Source organism: Venturia canescens, chromosome 6 (genome assembly GCF_019457755.1).
Source record: "Venturia canescens isolate UGA chromosome 6, ASM1945775v1, whole genome shotgun sequence".
Classification (NCBI taxonomy): Eukaryota; Metazoa; Arthropoda; class Insecta; order Hymenoptera; family Ichneumonidae; genus Venturia; species Venturia canescens.
In genome coordinates, this window is record NC_057426.1 from 14,676,122 (window position 1) to 14,694,621 (window position 18,500).

The 18,500-nt window shown below is 36.4% G+C and overlaps 1 protein-coding gene across 1 annotated transcript; it reads left to right on the forward strand.

Moving 5' to 3' along the window:
• The first annotated feature begins 25 nt into the window (after window positions 1-25).
• Window positions 26-13,723, forward strand: BBS4 (Bardet-Biedl syndrome 4). The gene is made up of 10 exons (XM_043420852.1): window positions 26-788; window positions 1,660-1,802; window positions 2,153-2,265; window positions 2,359-2,453; window positions 8,025-8,187; window positions 8,817-8,970; window positions 9,365-9,487; window positions 10,820-10,991; window positions 13,202-13,395; window positions 13,521-13,723. The coding sequence occupies exons 1-10, from the start codon at window positions 698-700 to the stop codon at window positions 13,617-13,619; spliced, it is 1,347 nt and encodes a 448-aa protein (XP_043276787.1). The 5' UTR covers window positions 26-697; the 3' UTR covers window positions 13,620-13,723.
• The last annotated feature ends 4,777 nt before the right edge of the window (window positions 13,724-18,500 follow it).

An 18,500-nucleotide genomic window follows, 5' to 3' on the forward strand; every position in this document is an offset into this window, starting at 1 on the left:
GAGCGCTGTGTACCCAAGAAACAAAATTATACCAGAAATATACGTCACACCCATACATTGCCTATACACACAACCCTTATCGTACCGGGTAACGCGAAAAACTAGAGCGGAAACCCGTGGTAGGAAAAAAACATCATTGAATCGTGAAATAATGAAATTTTATCAATCAACTTCTGAACTATGCTTATTCAATTATATAATTGATTGCGAGAGCGGGAAAAAATAACAATATCACTACCTGAAGAATTAAGCTCTAAGCGAAAAAAAAATCAAAGATAATGACAAGCGAAACGTATTAACGTCGCCCGTATTCGCGTCTGATATTTCTAATACGCGTGTACATATAATTCAAGCGAAATAAGACGAGACGATTCAATCCGTGGGAAATTAATTTCATGATAAAAAAATGTTTAATCGGTATTTGATGTGAAAGGAGCTTAAATAAGGTTATCCCATGACTCATCGTACGCAGTTGTAACCTTAGCAACTGATGTAAAACACGAAAAGCAGAAAATGCATGATATCGATACGAAATTTAGTCCATCAGAATGGTCGATAGAATGTAGTAAGAAATATCGAGAACTATAAGAGGAGGCGAAAAAGCTTTTCCGTGACTTTTATTGCAAAAAGTAACTTACAATACACACAACCTTGTATATACAAGAGGTTAAGAATTTGTTACAGTGTCGTTGAACACATGGCTAACAATGCGCTTAGCAACGGACGAGTGCCTCAGCAATCTGAGCAACGTTTTAGAAACGACAGAATTTCGGACAGATCAAAGAAAGGTAATTATGTTTTCTTTCGGCCGAAGAATTTGTTATTAGTGCGTCGATCCGGATTATATGTATATATATTGCTAAGAATTTTTATCGTGTGTACTTTTGACAAATTTATTTCACGCATATATTCATTTCCCGCTGTGCGGTTAACAGTTTTTTATAATATTTCCTGCTATAGTTGACAATACGAATAACATACGTTTATTCGTCCAGATGAAATAATGAATGCGGAAACAAAAAATAATGTAACCGGACTAATAAAATAAATATAGTCGTTCGGAATAATGATGTATTTTCAGATTCGTAGGAAAAGCACATATATTTATATAAATTATCAACTGTGTTAGGAAATATTCATAGAAACTGTTAACTATAGCGGGAAATGAATATGCGTGAAATAAATTCGTCGAAATCACATGACGAAAGTACACATGATAAAAATTCTCAGCAATATATAATCCGGACGAATAGCCTGATGGTCGAATGTACGGTAACCGGACGACCAGGCAGTCCCTAATCATTATAAAGATATGAAACCGAAATATAAAAATGTTTTTATTACCTTTTATTGAAGAATGAGAAGATTCTTTCAAGCTGACTTTTTTGGAGCTTTTCTCAAATTCGTTTGTACGAGTATTCGAAATGTATTCCAATACTAAACAAAATTGAAAACTTTGATAATGGAAAACAGAAAATATTGTTTTAAATTATTTTCAAAGTTTTTATAATCCGTCTTGGACTAGAAGAAATAAAAAACCAGAAACCGCGCATACTTTGGAATCATGCTGTCTCTAAATGTACGATAACTTTTTTTTTTTTTAATGATTTCGAGAAAAAAAATAATAACAACTCAAGTGTTTCATTTAATATTCTTAAGCACCAGACATACCGGCTGTCGAGAATCGAAACTGGTTGCTTCACAAATATTACACGCGACACGAGTACAGAATTTGCAAAACTCTTATTGAGGAAGAGCTCGTCAAGTCCAACGGTCACAACGAGTACGCCAATTATCTAAAGGTAATAGGAATTGACGTGGTAAAAATCATTCGACGCGTTTAGACAAATGAGAAAATAATTCTTCGTCGTTCGAAAGCTTGACACCTGGGAAAGGGTCAATAACGAAGTCAAAAATAGTTTTTTTTTTCCCAAACATTTTTATAAAGTTCTCGCCAGGATCGAGGTGAATTAACCGAGTTTTATCATGTCCCATCCTCTTCTTTATATGGGGAAAAAAAAACAATTTTCAATGAGTTTTGTCCATAAAAATGAAGTACTTCGCATCGACGGCAACCAAATGCTTTGTTAATTCATTTTTATCGTGGTATTTATTTATCAGTTTGTTATTGAAAATGTAATTACATTGCCAGGGTCTGATCCTACGACGCGAAGGTAGAATTCAAGATTCCTTGGACTCGTTCCAAAACAGTTACGGCGTGAATTCCACGAACGTCAACAATGTCCGACAAATAGCCAAGAGTTTGTACGTTTGAAATAAACAGTCGCGTTGAAGAAAAATAAGGTAGAATAAACTGTCTCTGTACATTTTTATATTTATTTACACTCCGATTGTTAGATTTCTTTTGGGAAGTCACAAACGTGCTGTCGAGGCTTACATCGAGGCAGGAAAGATGTCGGACTTCCCAGACTGGGAAATACACTGCAACCTCGGTAAGTAAAGCGGGATGTTTACTGCATTGTGGAAACATACAACGCTAGTTTCGACGAATCCACAAAACGCAAGCAACCCTCGCATCGTTCGAGTATCGCATCCGATAGAATCTAGCTGCACTTGCGATAATTCTTTACTCAACAAACTCTATATCGATATAACGTCTGTTCCAAGACAACGTTCCTTCAATTATAGCAACGAATTCACCTCTGAATTTGTTGATCGTAGTCCCGGAAATGTCACGCGCTTCGTGCAGCCATATATCACTCGGTTGATGAGAACAAAATCGATTACAGTGTCTGGATGCGCTAATGTCCAGCTTTCGTGAATACTCGAATCTCTATTTTGAAATTTACGATGAATTTATCGGAAAGCAGATCTAGGAGAACATGTGGCAAAGTGGCCACTCGGAGCAAAGTGGATTTTTCTAAAATTGTAAATTTTGGGACAAAGTGGACTTTCCAAAAATTGAAGATGAAATAATTTTTCAAATTTTTTTTTCAAACTCAGCATATGTTTTCTTTAAAATTTTTCTTAGTATTAACGTGTCATTGAACAACAAATTGGAGATAACTAACCGAAAAACATGGACACTAAGAAATTAAATATTTGAGTATTTCTCTATATTTTGTGAATCTGTAAGGTTTAAGTAATTGTAATCTTTGTTTAATTCGTATGAAATTTATACTAATATCATCATCATCATCATCATCATCATCATCATCATCATCATCATCGATAACTGTGCACGAGGTGAGAGCCTATTTTTGGGTTACATGTCAAAATAATAACACTGCGACAAAATAACCGGACAAACTAACATGCGTCAAAATAACACGAAAACTAAATAACGTACGATTAAATACCACAAAGACAGAATAACATATGACAAAACAATATACGAAAAAATAATCTAATGATAACCGTACACACATCGAAAGTGTTTCAAACCCACCTAACGATTTCGCACACATCGCGCGTGTGTGCCTGGAACATCCTTCGATGTGTGTGCGGGATCGTTGTGGTGCGGGTTCGAAACACTTACGATGTGTGTGCGGAATCGTTGGGTAGGTCCAGAGCACTCTCGATGAGTGTGCTCTGAACTTGTTTTTTCGAACGTTATAGTTTTTTCATTATTAGTGTTATTTTTATCGTACATTATTTTGTCTTCATGTTATTTTTTGTCTGGTTATTTCGTGTTCGAGTAATTTTGTACCTCGCAAAAAATACGGGAAACATCTGATAAATAAAATTTAGTGATCTTTTCAGTTTTTTTCTTTTCGTCAGCTAATTCGACCTGACACGATGGCCAAAATTCGAATGTTAACCCTTAACAGTTTTCGGAATAAGTTTTGTTTCCGTATACGCACTCGCGTGTTGAAATATTACAACGATAATGTGGGAGAAACAATGTTCTAACAGAGAACTTTCCACGAAATTCAAAATAAATTAAAAAATGGGGCAAAGTGGACAATATTAAAAAACAGCTCTACTGACGATTTCGAATAATTTTCTCGAATTTACGATGAAATTGAATAAAATTTTAATTCTATGAAAAAAATGGGCAAAGTGGACACAAATTTTTTTTCAAAAAGAAAAGTCCACTTTGCCCCATTTTATTTTTCATAGAATTCGGATTTTATTCAATTTCATCGTAAATTCGAGAAAATTAGTCGAAATCGTCAGTTGAGCATTTTTTTTTTCAAGGTAAAGTCCACTTTGCCCCATAATTTTTTTTTTTACAGAATGTGGGAAATAAATGTGAAAAATCAATTTTTCAACACAACAGTAGTTGACAGCACATATATGTAAACCAACACATCTAGCTTAACCCATTAATGCGTAAAACGTCAATTTTGGACACGCAATTTCAGGTACACAGTTTTAATTGAGGAACCAAAGAAACATTCTTCAAAATCTCGCATAAGAGGTTTTCGAGGGGGCTCTTTCAGAATCTGGCATTTATTTTGTAAAATAATATCAAAATCTTTATTATTTTTGCCTTTTTATTCAAAAAGTCAAGAATTTTTGCCGTTTTTTTTCCCTTCAAATCGATTTTCGTCCTTGTTTCTGCACTTGAATAACCATATTATCACTATCAAAGGTGACCTTTCCGAAACACTGGTTATGAACCCTTTTTGCTCCCTTAGTTTTTCCAAAATGGCGGTTTTTGCAAGACAGCATGATGTGAGTTTTCATAATTTTTTTTTTCAAAAAGTATCTACTTAACGAAAAAATTTTATAAAATAAAAAGTCTTTAGAATCGTCCGAAGAATACATGTGAATTTTTTCAGAATTGTTCTAGCTATTTTTGAGTTTTTCAATTTTGACAATTTTTTGGAAAAAGTTTAAAAATTCTGAAAAAATTCACACGTATTTTTTGAACGATTCTAAACACTTTTGGTTCTATAAAATTTTTTTGTTAAGTCGATACTTTTCGAGAAAAAAAAACATGAACCTATTTAGTATGCGACGAAAATCCTTATAAGTTTGCATGAAAAGAAAGCCAATCGAGAATTAAGGAGGGTGGCTACACTCGTCAAAATGATAAGAAATTGATCAAAATTGGTGATAATGTTCTTCAGCATCAAGTGCGAAGACACCATTTTTTTCAAAATTTTCTTCTGCTTAGTTATCGAGTAATCACGCATTAAAGCAGATTTTTTATGCCCGGAATGTATACCTATATATATGGAAACGCTATGCTTATACACTTGAACTTTAGTGATCAATTACTCGATAACTGTACAGAATAAAAATCTTAAAAAATTTGTATTGTCAAATTTGGCCCTAAAGAATATGTTCATCAAATTCTATTAAATTCTTATCATTTTGAAATTTTTAATGTATTTAACATGGTTTAGCATGGCAACATTGTATCGTCGGTAGCCACCTTCCTTAATTTATTGTAGCCAAATATATTTACAACCATCATACCGTAAACGCGGTAGATGGTTGGTATTAATAGGAATAATGTTGCACATTATAGCACTAATCGCGAAACTTTTTTGGGAAGAAATTTTTTGAAAAATTCGTATTCACAAAAGTATGATAAAATCGTTCATAATTGAATCGCAGGACGCTATATGTGTAGCGGCAGAGTAACGATTATGCTATGCCTTCAATCAATTGTAACTTTTTGTCCGTTGCATACTAAATAGGATCATGATTTTTTTTCTCGAAAAGTATCAACTTAACGAAAAAATTTTATGGAACAAAAAGTGTTGAGAATCGTTCCAAAAATACGTGTCCATTTTTTCAGAATTTTTGAAATTTTTCAAAAAATTCTCAAAATTGAAAAATTAAAAAATAGCTAGAATAATTCTGAAAAAATTCACATGTATTCTTCGGACGATTCTAAAGACTTTTTATTTTATAAAATTTTTTCGTTAAGTAGATACTTTTTGAGAAAAAAAATTATGAAAACTCACATCATGCTGTCTCGCAAAAACCGCCATTTTGGAAAAACTAAAGGAGCAAAAAGGGTTCATAACCAGTGTTTCGGAAAGGTCAGATATTAAAGACACCTTTGATAGTGATAATATGGTTATTCAAGTGCAGAAACAAGAACGAAAATCGATTTGAAAGAAAAAAAAACGTCAAAAATTTTTGCCTTTTTGAATGAAAACGCAAAATTAATAAAGATTTTGATTTTATTTTACAAAATGAATGTCAGATTCCGAAAGAGCACCCTCGAAAACCCCCTATGCGAGATTTCGAAGAATTTTTCTTTGGTTCCTTAATTAAAACTGTGTACCTGAAATTGTGTGTCCAAAATTGACGTTTTGCGCATTAATGGGTTATTATGGTGTCCACTTTGCCCCACGTTCCCCTATATATGGGGCATTTCAGGCCAAATTAACCACTTTTTAACCCGACCCCTTTCGATTTAGCGGAACCTTTTTTATCTTTTTCTACTGTACCAAAGAAATTTTTCAGAATTAAAAAAAAAAAAATTTCCCCAGGCCCAAAAACAGTATAAATTTTTTAAAACAATGGGATTAATTTCAAAATATTATCATCCAAAGGTTCAACGTTTTTTTTGACAATTCAGATAAAAAATGAAAATTTTCGGATCATTGCCATTTTTAATTTTGTTTCTCTTTTCTTCATAAGAAATCTGGACATTTTCTACAATTTCTCTGAAATTTTCGAAGAGCTAGGATCTTTTCGCTTTCTATTCTTTTTTCCATTACAAAATTTTTTTTTTTTTTCAATTCGGCTTATTTCTAATAACACCACTTGGAAAATCTTCTAGGATATACCGAGCACCTTAAAAGGTGATAATTATAGAAACAAAAATCGGTAATTATTGAGAAAATCAGAAAAAATTAAAGACAGCCCTTAATATATTTTGCAATTTACTAAACTACATTTGAAAACAAAGGGAGTGGAATAAAATTTATGATTTGACCAATTTTTATTAGCTTTTATAAATTTAGAAGTAGATTTATCCCATCGACACTACGCTTTTTTCTTTTATGTATTTAGAGATTTTCTATAGTTAAAATTATTTAATAAACTATGTTTTATTGGGTATCAAAAAATATTCAGGGTTGTCTTTAATGTTTTTTTTATTTTTTCGAGAAAAACTGAAATTTTTTCCAATGATTATCGATTTTCATTCTTGCAATTATCATTGCTTTTTCAATTTTTGAGGTTCTCGATACATCCTAGAAGATTTTCAAAGTAGTATCATTAGAAATAAGCTGAATTGGAAAAAAATTTTTTTTTTTTGCAATGGAAAAAATTAACACAGATGGAAAAGATTCCAGCACCTTGAGAATATCCGAGAAATTGTAGGAAATGTGAAAGTTTCTTATGGAGAAAAGAAAAATAAAATAAAAAATGTCAATGATCCGAAAATTTTCATTTTTTATCTAAATTCTCAAAAAAAAAAACTTTGAACCTTTGGATAATAATGTTTTCAAATTAATCCCATTGTTTTAAAAAATTTATACTGTTTTTGGGCCTGGAATTTTTTTTTTTAATTCTGAAAAATTTCTTTGGTACAGTAGAAAAAGATTAAAAAGTTTCCGTCAAATCGAAAGAGGTTGGGTTCAAAAGTCATGGATTTGACCTGGAATGCCCCATATACTAGATGAGAAATTTACGAAGCGACAAAGTCGCACAGACAAAATCGTTACATTTACTGACCCGCCAGACGCGAATCTAATTAAGTAGCCGAATATAGTAACGTCCTAGATATTCCATCTCGACATTTAATTTGCTGCAGCTGCTATGCCTGCTTATATTAGTGTCTTTGAACTTCATTCATTGGAAGACCATGCACTTGCCTCGGCACAATTAAAATTTTCTTAGCTAGCCTGCTCTATTGTATCTTTTACATGCGATTCTCGTGATATCGATCATGAACTCGTGTAATTATATTTTCATTAAAGAAAGATATTTTGAAAACAATTATAAACGCGTGTCTATCTCTGTCTAGCTACCGCGATTCTGGATAGTCGTATCGATTTTTTTTTTTATCAATGTTTGTCGTTATTCCTGAAGTAAGAAAATACAAGTGACGGAGATGATTTTTCACCGGTTAACTCTTCTCGAAACAGGAGAATGTTACATAAAATTATGCGAAAGTGAGAACGCCGAAAGGGAATTGAAGAAAGCGATCGAGTTGACAAAAAACGAATCACCCTATCTGGCACTGGCGAGACTTTATGTTTCGAAAGATCGGATCGATGAAGCCATCGAAATATACAACGCAGCTCTGAGGTGAGTCAAACTTGTTCATCAATTAAAAAATCAAGCCCTTGAAAATAAAAGCGAACGTTCGAGGAGGGTGGTCAATGAAAAAATGTTCACTCGTTAGAGTTTGCAACTCCGCAAAGTTTTCTTCTCTCTCCTTTTCCTATACATTGCGATTCTCCATCGTATTTAAACTCAAACACTTTTTCGACCAGCCTTCTTTTCCCAAGAAAAATAAAAAGCTCCTCGCCAATGTCGCTTTCCGAGCCGTCTTTTTTTTCCTTTCACCTCTGCAACAGCAGAAAATCGAGTTTTATCGTTGACCAGAGTCTGGACAATTTTTCCAATAGTTTCCTCATCCGCCCGAGCGTATAGTATAAATAAGTGAACTCTCTTTCCTGTATTTGCATCAATGTTTTTTCCCTCCTATCCTTTCAACTCACTAAGCACAGATTAAGCTGACCCGAAGAGCGCCACGAGAGAAATTCCAACAGACGTTACGCTCTTTACCTTCTTGCACTAAATTATGATTCGGTGGGTTCTCCATCAAGCATGAAATTTCATATTTCTGTGATACAATTAATTTAATTTTGATTCATCTTGTCATTATATTATAAACTTAATGAACCGTAACCAATTATAAACGGGGAATGCAGCGCCTCGGGGGAAAACGAAGAAGCGTCGACTGAATTGGGTCTTTTGTATCTAAAGATTGGTGATCATCAACGTGCTTTTCAGGAATTTGGAACCGTTCTAGCGAATTCGCCGACAAACACGAAGGCCATTCTCCCAATGGCTTTCATTATGCAGGTTTGTTATTTTCCATTGAAAAAAGTTATTCAGAATTCATCATTCGTTATAATCTTCATTCACTTGACATATTTCCGAGAAAAGAGTATGAGAGTCTTGTGAATAATTTACTCGGGATTCGACTCGAGCCGGATGATGCAACAATCCTCCATAAATAAAATATTTTTGCAGTAACTATTAGGTTTCACCACAGCTATGAATGATCGTGTGACCTCGAGGAGAGAAATCTCATTAGCCGTTCTGACGTGACTGAATTATCTTGTAAAAATTCGCTACAGCATTTCCTCCTCAATTTCTCACGTTTTTCGTTCCTTATATTAACCCGAGCCGCCCTTTTTAATTGACTTTCACGGCTTCCTCGGAATAATATAATTTTTTAATTCTGTTCCATCAGACTCATCGAGAGCACGACGTCGCACTCTCCAAGTACAAGATCGCCGCGCAGTTTATGCCCGAATCGCCTTATCTTTGGAATAACATTGGCATGTGCTTTTTTGGCAAACAAAAATACGTCGCGGTAAGTTTAAAACTCTGCTTTTACGTAAAAAAAGAAAGAAAAAGAAAAAAAAAAACAAGTCTATTGTGAGAGCGAAATTTACCCGCAAGTTTTGCAATATATCTCGACACCAGCGTCGTTCTTCTGAATATTCAGGTATGCCTTTTTTCATTATCGACCTTTTCACCTCCCGATCGCAATTTAGTCGCGGGGTCCTCGGCATTTATTAATCAGTTCGCCGAGAAGCTACCAACCTTGTGTTTTTTCTTTTCCCTAGGACCTCCATTTTCGCGTTGATAACACTTCAAACGGCGAAGTATTTTCGTGCTCTGACGAGCGTAAAAGGCACGAAATAAAGAATAAATGAGAAGCGAAGAGTCAAAGAGAAGACGCGAACCGCATATGAAATTTTCAATTTCCCATCACACATGTCAGTCGGAACAAGAGAAACCCAGGAAAGAACGAATCAGGACGATTTATTTGACGACAGATTTCATATTTCCGGCGGGCCAATAATACATTGTTCGTTCAATAACGAGGTGTTTGATCATCGTTCCGGAAATTCTCCCATATTTCTCGTGTCTACAGCTTAAAATCTTGTTTACCATTAGCGGTTATGAGCTCGAGCGCTTGTCATCACGACTCCGTCATAAATGGGGTTAGCAGGGCTTTATAGTCACGTAGTTCAACACCGTTGAGTCGGTTAAATTTTGGACTAACACGATTTTATCATGATTTCCTGAGCTCTTTTCCTCTCAAGTGTTTTTCTCCTTTTCGCATTCTGCTCCCTTTTATCTTCATTCCAAAAGTAAAAGTAGTTTATTTTCTCATCTGTCGGATGTCTTATTTCGCACGTCGCGCTGTTCTTTGCCGCACCCGCCTCGTATCTGGGGGTGAACGAAGTTTCAGGCGTGATGTTCGCTCCCCGTAGCGGAAAGCGGAAGACAAGATAAAAGACTGCTGGAGCTTCTTCTATGAGCAATGCCGTACCGGAAGGACATAATCGATCGTTTCATGGAACATAGCGTTTCTTATAACTTCGCTATTATGCGAGACGTTAGAATATGAAGATAGTCAAAAGTTAGGGAAAGTCACATAAAGAGCAAACCGCAAAGAGACTTCAAAGTGCAATAGTGAATGCGGCGGATGATTCTGTAAGGGTTTTACCTACGTTGAAAGGTTTCTAAGATCCCCGCCAGATCCCAGGAGCCCGAGTGCTTCAAGCAGTTTTGTCTCCGCAAGTTCAAAGTTTTCGTTCGAGTTATATATATATAAACTCTGAAATAACAATGAAGCATAGAAAACTTAACAGGCCATGAGCCTCCGAGCCCATATTTTTTTATCGTGTTCCAGGCCATTAGCTGCCTCAAAAGGGCTCACTACTTGAATCCACTAAGCTTGATGCCAGCCTGCAATTTGGGCAGGGTCCTGCTGACCACCGGCCAACCGGCATCCGCAGCGATCTATTTAAGCGCAGCCATCTCTTCGGAGCCGAGCAATCCCATGCCGTACCTCTTGTTCGGCTGTAAGTCAAATCCAATGAACTAATCAATTTATTTGTAGCCGAGCTCTCTATGCTTCGTTTCGACTTTACTTGTTCCGTACGAAATATATGGATCTGATCCTCGCATCGCCCGGCAGAAAACTCGATCGCCTGCTTTTAATTAAACGCGGGTTTGGCACGTGTCGCGATTCTTCGAGAACGGATTTTTTTTTTTTGGATACAACTTTACTTTATATACAATGCATCCCTCGTTACAATAGTAAAATCGAGCATACAACGCGATGACGTTATGTTTGTCCGGAGAGATCCTCCGCGCGTGACTTTAATTAAAAATATGAAAAACGGCACAAATCTGTTCCGCCCCACCTCGCTCTTTCATCTAAAGTCTTTATTGGAAAAGGAAGAAATCGCACTGGATCGGAAATCCTACTTGGGAGCGCTTCGCTTTCAGAATAATTTTACATTCTGCATTCGCTACGCTTCGATGCGCAGAACAAGATTTAATAATTTGGTCGGATCAACAGGCTAAGAATCTTTCAACGCGGCGATCAATCATCCGCTACGACAAACATTATCGATCCTCGCCTGCCTCTTAGGATCTCAGTCCGGGAACCCATTTTCCAACGCCCACGCATCTGTCAATGACAACAAATATTATATTAGCTTAAAAAAAAGAAAACTTTAGTCACAGCAGCATCTTCAACCTTCGTATATTTATGTATATCCACGCAGCTCTCGTGAAAATGAACTTACTTTTCGCGTGCAATTTTCACGCGATTCCCTCATATCTTTACACGGAGAAAACGGATTTGTATTGTATAGTGTGGAATATATTATTTTTCGATAATTTTAAAAGTATTTAGGCACCGATTACAAACAGCATAGTATTTTTTGAATTTTCCAATTTTTCATCCCTTCAATTCTAAACAGCTTTATGTACATAGCAAAAAGTGATGGACGTGTTAGAACTATATTTCGTTTTGTTTTCGAGTGTTATTTATCATGTCAGACTAGCACTTACTGATAAGTGGAAATGTATTGTAAATCACAAATTTTGACTGTCAGCATAGTAAATTCTATGATGAATAGACGAATATAGATCGAATACTTTTAACCATACACATCGTTTTTTTTCATGGTTGCCCGAGCATACTTTACAATATAAACATTTGAAATGATTGAAAAGATTTTTTACTATGCTTATAGAGAAAAACGCTCTTAAGTCTTTTGAATAAAAGGGATGAGTATTGGTCTTTTTATTATGGTGGATAGAAAAATTGCTATAACTGCTCTTCGAATGAATGCTGCAACCCAGTTATATACTGTCCCCGAGATACTATATTCTTAGTACTTTTCTCTAGAATTTTCGGCCTCGTTTTCTCCGAGATTACCGGGAGTTTATATTATCCGGCAGCAGCCGACTCTGCCACATCGCAACTCGCAGGTCGACCTTTTTCCACTTGGCAATCCTTTCAACGTGATGCCGAATGCATGCCGGTCTTTTTCCTTGATCTTTCCTTCGCATCCTTTAACCTTCTCCTTACCTCAAGCTTTCGCCCTCTTTGTGTGCTGACGCGCGAATTTTTCCTCATCTCGACCAAGCGACACCCACGTTTCTGTGACTTCACGGAAAATTGAGCTGCATCGACTCGCACAAGTGATTCTGTCGGCCTCGGGTCAAAGTCTTTATCGTTTTATATTCACCGTGTAAACGTCGCTCAACGAAAGGGAACTTTCTCGAGGAATAACTCGAGTCGTTATTTCCCTATCGTCACAATCTCGATTTCCGTTATTAGTTTTCTCCTTCGTTTTTCATTCACAAAAACCCATTCGGAGCGTGAGCGAGATCTTATTTCTTCGAGGCAACGAGCTGAAGAACCCCAAAATCCATTTTTCTTTCATCGTATTTAACTGCTCCATTTAATTACTTTGATCATTTACAATTGCGTTATTAATTCGATCTAATATAAACTCATTGACGATATATCTTCCAAGGGCCATTCTTCATTGATGGTAAAAAATATAAGAGATTGTGTGATAAAAAGACAACGAAATTGGGCATTGGGTTTCATGAGCGTCTGCGGTGAGATAATTTGACAAAACCAGCATGCAGCATGATATTGGTTAGGGTGTAAAACGTTCCATCCCAGAGAGAGAGAGAGAGAGAGAGAGAAAGAGGTCGTCAGTCTCGTGGTTTATTACTTTTGTTGTTTGTTTATCTTACCTGACAGTGGCGCTCAAGCGTTTGGACGATTTGGACGGAGCGGAAAAAATATTGGCGAAAGCACATTCGCTCGCGCCTCAGGATCCTCACGTCCTTATCAATTATGCGGTCATCCTCGAGGCTGTAGGTCAACGAATACGTGCGGCGGAAATTTTGGTCGCCCTTAACGACATCGCGACAGTAATAGAGGTCGAAGCTCAGGTGAGAATGTTCTTTTTTCTCTTGGTTCGAACGTCTTTCTCTCCGAACAATTTCGTTCATTTGCCGTGTTGTGCTCTCGGCCCACTTTACGCAAGTATTCACGGTATGCTGATAAAACTTTGCAGATAGTTCAAACTGCGAGGGACCTTGCTGCCAAGTTGGGAGGACAACGAGACAAGACGAATGTCGAATTACCAAGGACCCTTGTCGAGGACGAAGTGTGACGTGGTTATTGCGAGATTCTGAAAATAATTATTGGCCTGGTGTTTAATTGTCTGGATTTTCTGAAGATCTGTAAAACAAAAATTTGAAAAAAAAAAGAAAAAATCAAAAGAAAAAGTTCATTATTTATAGATTACTTTTAATCAACGGAGACAAAGAAATTTGCAAGTCGATAATACGCTGTACAATTGTATTGCGCTTATCAAGAGAAGACGTCGGAGCTGATTTTCCACGATCTCTGCTTCGAGTCCTTACGATGTCGTCCGTTTTCCCTCGTCATTCCCACTGTAAAATTAATTAACTTCCCTCGAGGATAATTGCCATTCGCGGATCTCTCTACCCAACGAATCGTTCTTAATCTCCGCATTGGTTCGCCATGTAAACTCGCTACGATGCAAGAAATACGTCCGTATGCGTGTGTTTGAACTGGGAAGGAGAGGGTCTAGGGTGTATCGAGTGGTCACGCAGACACGATAAATCGTAAGAGAACGTTTTTCCCCTTCGTAGGTTGATTCGTTCTTGCGTGCCGACGTTGACGTCTCAATGCCAGCACGAATACTGTACCAACGATTTTTCCAGTATTTGTTGCAAACCTCCCGCGAGTATTCACTACGTATTCCTGTATTATATATAAACTGGAACGAAAAAAGAATATAAAAACGATTCCTAAGGTGGGTTATTGCTTTTGGTAATTTCCTGAAAATTCGAAAGGATGCCCACAAGAGGAAATCAATTTCACGAGCACAAAAACCTTGGGGCGAACTCACCTAGAACTTGAGGGAATGAATCTTAATAAAGCTGTCAACGCACTGCTGCAATCTCCGTGTTTAAACTCGCAGTGAATCCCATTTCCAAATTCCAAAAACCAGTACGACTAGGTACTTACATCTTCGCCCGAGTAACTCGGCTTTGCTGAGACAAAGGTTGCGCGTACTAATTTCGCAACCAGCCTGACTTCAAATGGCTTTACTAATGGACTTTTTCAATAGCAGAATGTTAGTAAAACGTAAGTGAGTAATAAAAGCATCATTGCGGTGCTAGTACTGAGATTTTTTGCTGTTTATAAAAACAAATTTAGCGCGAATAACGACGCAGCTGAGAAGTACATCATCTAAATCATTTTCATTATGCTCGATCAAATTATTCCTCCCGCGGATTGTCATAAGTCGATATTTATGTTGAGATCCACTAATTTATCGCTGGTACACGCTACATTGCGAATAAATATGTAAAGTGAAAGAAATGAAAATGCTTGTCTCGTTGTATCCTCGCCTCTCGAAATGAATCTGTAGTCGCCGCGACCCACTGAATTTTCAGTAGTCGAACTACTTGATCGTCAATCATCTCTTATTCATGTTTCGCGTATAATGTACAAATGGGCAAAAAACAAAATAGGGCTGCCGACGACGACGACGGAATAAGTCACCCCTCGTCTATATGGCCAAAAAGTGATTTTTCACTCTGCGCAGCCCTCAACCTCAATAAAGACGATGAAGTTTGAAGGTTTTACGAATTCTCTCGTAGTGATCGCTTCCTTTACCCTTGTCTTCTCATTCTCACTTTTTGCGGGCATTTCCAACTACGTGTGTATTTAGAAGATAAATTTTCCATGCATGCACGAGAGAATGCTGCTGCCTTGTTGTGAATCCATCACAAATTCATCCCTCGTTGATATTCCTCACAATTTTTCATTGATCGTGTCCCTTTACAGGGGCGAGGAAATTGTCATATGGAGAATGTAAATAAAGTTCTCGAACGATGAAGCAAAAGAGACACCCAGGGATTACCGCCGCTCTTTTGGGGTGAACCCGACTCCTTTCTCGACACTCAAGGACGATCACGCGAATCTAATGGAAATCGAAAATTCCAACTTTAAGAGTTGAAATTTGGAAATATCCTAGAAATGGTGTCAAGTCAAAAGATCCTGAGACAAAATATCCCGTGCCAAAATATCCTAAGAAAAAATATCCTCGGACAAAATATCCTCGGGTCAAAATATCCTGGTATAAAATATCCTGAGACAAAAATCCTCGGGTCAAAATATCTTGGTATAAAATATCCTGGGACAAAATATCCAGGAGTCAAAATATCCTAATGACGTAATATCCTCGATTTGGAAATATCCTACACTTGTAAGACCGAATGTGTTGGATATTTTTATCTCTGTTAATCAAGAAAATTATTAATATTATTAACGAAACTATGTTGGAACTACAACCCTCCATGAACCCTCCGTGTGTGTGTGTGTGCGCGTGCGTGTGTGTTGTGCGTGTTTGTTTGTTTGTGTGTTTGTGTGCGTGGGTGTGTGTTATGTGCGTGGGTGTGTGTTATGTGCGTGGGTGTGTGTGTTGTGTTTGATTGTGTTTGTGCGTGTGTATGTGTGTTTGTCTGTATGTGTGTGTGTTCTACTTCCCTGCGTGCCCGCAAATTATGGAGGGTATTGTGTCTCAAGATATTTAGTTCCGGGGATGTTTTCACTCCCGGATATTGTGTCTCGGGATATTTCGTCCCGGGGATATTGTGTCCTAGGATATTCTGACTGGGATATTTTGACCCGGATATTTTGTCCTGGGACCTTTTGTCACGTAACCCCTAGAAATATACAGCGTGCATCTATTCCAGGAATCATTAACGGTTTTACCGTCTAGTTATCGAGAAAACAATTAATGAAAATCGCATTTTTTAAAGAGTTATACACAGGCTCCTATGGCAGGCGGCACACTTCCTTTGCGACGATTTCGATTTAATAAAATAGGATCCTCCCAACTTCAACGAGCTAAAAACAAGAATAAGAAAATATCATGTTTTTAGATATCAATGATATCTTGAGAAAGCCTTGTTACCAGTGAAAATGACTTGGGAATGGAAAAAGATAAACACTTGTTTGAAGTTAATGCGTAATAACGACATAAACAGTGGGAGGTTTGACAATACCATGAGCCAGCTGGTTTAAAATATATAGATATGCATACTAGGGTGGCCCTTAATATGCTGGGTAAAACAAAAATTGATCGCGCCGCCCCCCAAAACGATTCCAAATGATAAAAAAAAATCTACGCAAAGCCGCAGCTATGTCCGGTGAGAGGAAGACGTGCCTGTAAGCATGAACTTGGATTCAAATATCAATTTTTCTGCATGATTGGAGAAATTTCGGTTTTTTAAATCAGGTTCATGTGTCAATTTTTTTTCCTACTTTCCAAAACTATTGTATATTAGTATTCAATATCCGGATCAAATAATAAGGTCTTCCATACTACACTAACGAAAAAAATTGAAAGATCAAAAGATTTTTCCGAATTTTTAGTGACTTTTCAAAATGTTGTATTTCAGTGAAAAATGGTCGTATCGAGGTCTAAAAAAACGCATTTTGAAGCTTTAAGTTTGTAATTTCAAGATCTTATGACGAAAAAAATGCAGAGCCATATGTTCTGCGCAATTTTGAGAAAAAGTGCGAGAAAAAAATTTGCAAATTTTTATGCTTTTTTTTATCAATTCCACAAGCGTAGATTTATTTTTTTCAACTAAGCCATGGTATGGACCGGATAGCTTGTTTATTCAGCTTCAATTTGCTTTTTTAAAAACTTGGGTAGGACCATTTTTTGCTGAAATGTTGAACTTTCAATTAAGAAGAACTCTGTTGTCTTTGATCGACGATATCTCGGCAACCAATGGTCGCACAGGAAATTCAAGGGCAGTTCTGAAAACTGGAATGAATGTCCTACAAGGTTCCGTTGCGATCTTGATGATGAAATTTTTCTTTCATCTACATTTCGATCTAACCAATCGTTTCGTCGTTGCAACCGGTCAAACATTAAACAAATTTAAGGGTCACGTTTTTTACGTTAAACGAGTCATGATCATGACAAAAATGAAAAAAAAAATTTCTAAGTTTTTTCTACATTTTTCCCATAAATAAGGTTGAAATATACAAAAAAAAATTCCGAAAGTTTTCGATGAAAATTGATTTTTTTTCTCAAGGCTTCCAACATTGAGGGCTTCTGGAAAACCATAAATTACCTTTTTTCCCTATATTTTTTAAAATTCACGACAAGAATGGAATAAAAAATTCATCTTCAAGATCGCAACGGAACCTTCTAGGACATTCATTCCAGTTTTCAGAACTGCCCTTGAATTTCCTGTACGACCATTGGTTGCCGAGATATCATCGATCAAAGACAAAAGAGTTCTTCTTAATTCAAAGTTCAACATCTCAGAAAAAAATGGTCCTACTCAAGTTCTTAAAAAAAGCAAATTGAAGCTTAATAAACTAGCTATCCGGTCCATACCATGGCTTAGTTGAAAAAAATAAATCTACGCTTGTGGAATTGATAAAAAAGCATAAAAATTTGCTGTTTTTTTCTCGCACTTTTTCTTAGAATTGCGCAGAACATGTAGCTCTGCATTTTTTTCGTCATAAGATCTTGAAATTACAAACTTAAAGCTTCAAAATGCATTTTTTTAGACCTCGATACGACTATTTTTCACTGAAATACAACATTTTTAAAAATTACTAAATCGTGCAGAAAAATTGATATTTAAATCCAAGTTCATGCTTAAGAGGCACGTCTTCCTCTTACCGGACATAGCTACGGCTTTGCGTAGATTTTTTTTTTATCATTTGGAACGGTTTCGGGGGGCGGCGCGATCAATTTTTTTTTTACCCATATAAAGGGCCACCCTAATGCATATACGCATATAAATAGAAAATGGTTGTTGTTACATTTTGCTTGACGATTTTACTACGAAAGTAAATTAAAAATTTATCAATCTCAACAAATAAGTTGCACATAATTTTAATAATTGCGAGAATAGTTTTTTAATAGTTTCTTTCATCATATCGAAAGAGCAAAAAAGTTCAGTTGCTTTTTTTGAATCGCAAGAAA

What these genes read in the sequence shown, in the direction of transcription:
- BBS4 (XM_043420852.1), top strand. Translation starts at nt 698, where the DNA reads ATGGCTAACAATGCGCTTAGCAACGGACGAGTGCCTCAGCAATCTGAG. An exon ending in CGACAAATAGCCAAGAGTTT is followed by an intron (nt 2,266 to 2,358) that starts GTACGTTTGAAA and finishes TCCGATTGTTAG; the next exon opens with ATTTCTTTTGGGAAGTCACA. An exon ending in CAATGGCTTTCATTATGCAG is followed by an intron (nt 8,971 to 9,364) that starts GTTTGTTATTTT and finishes CTGTTCCATCAG; the next exon opens with ACTCATCGAGAGCACGACGT.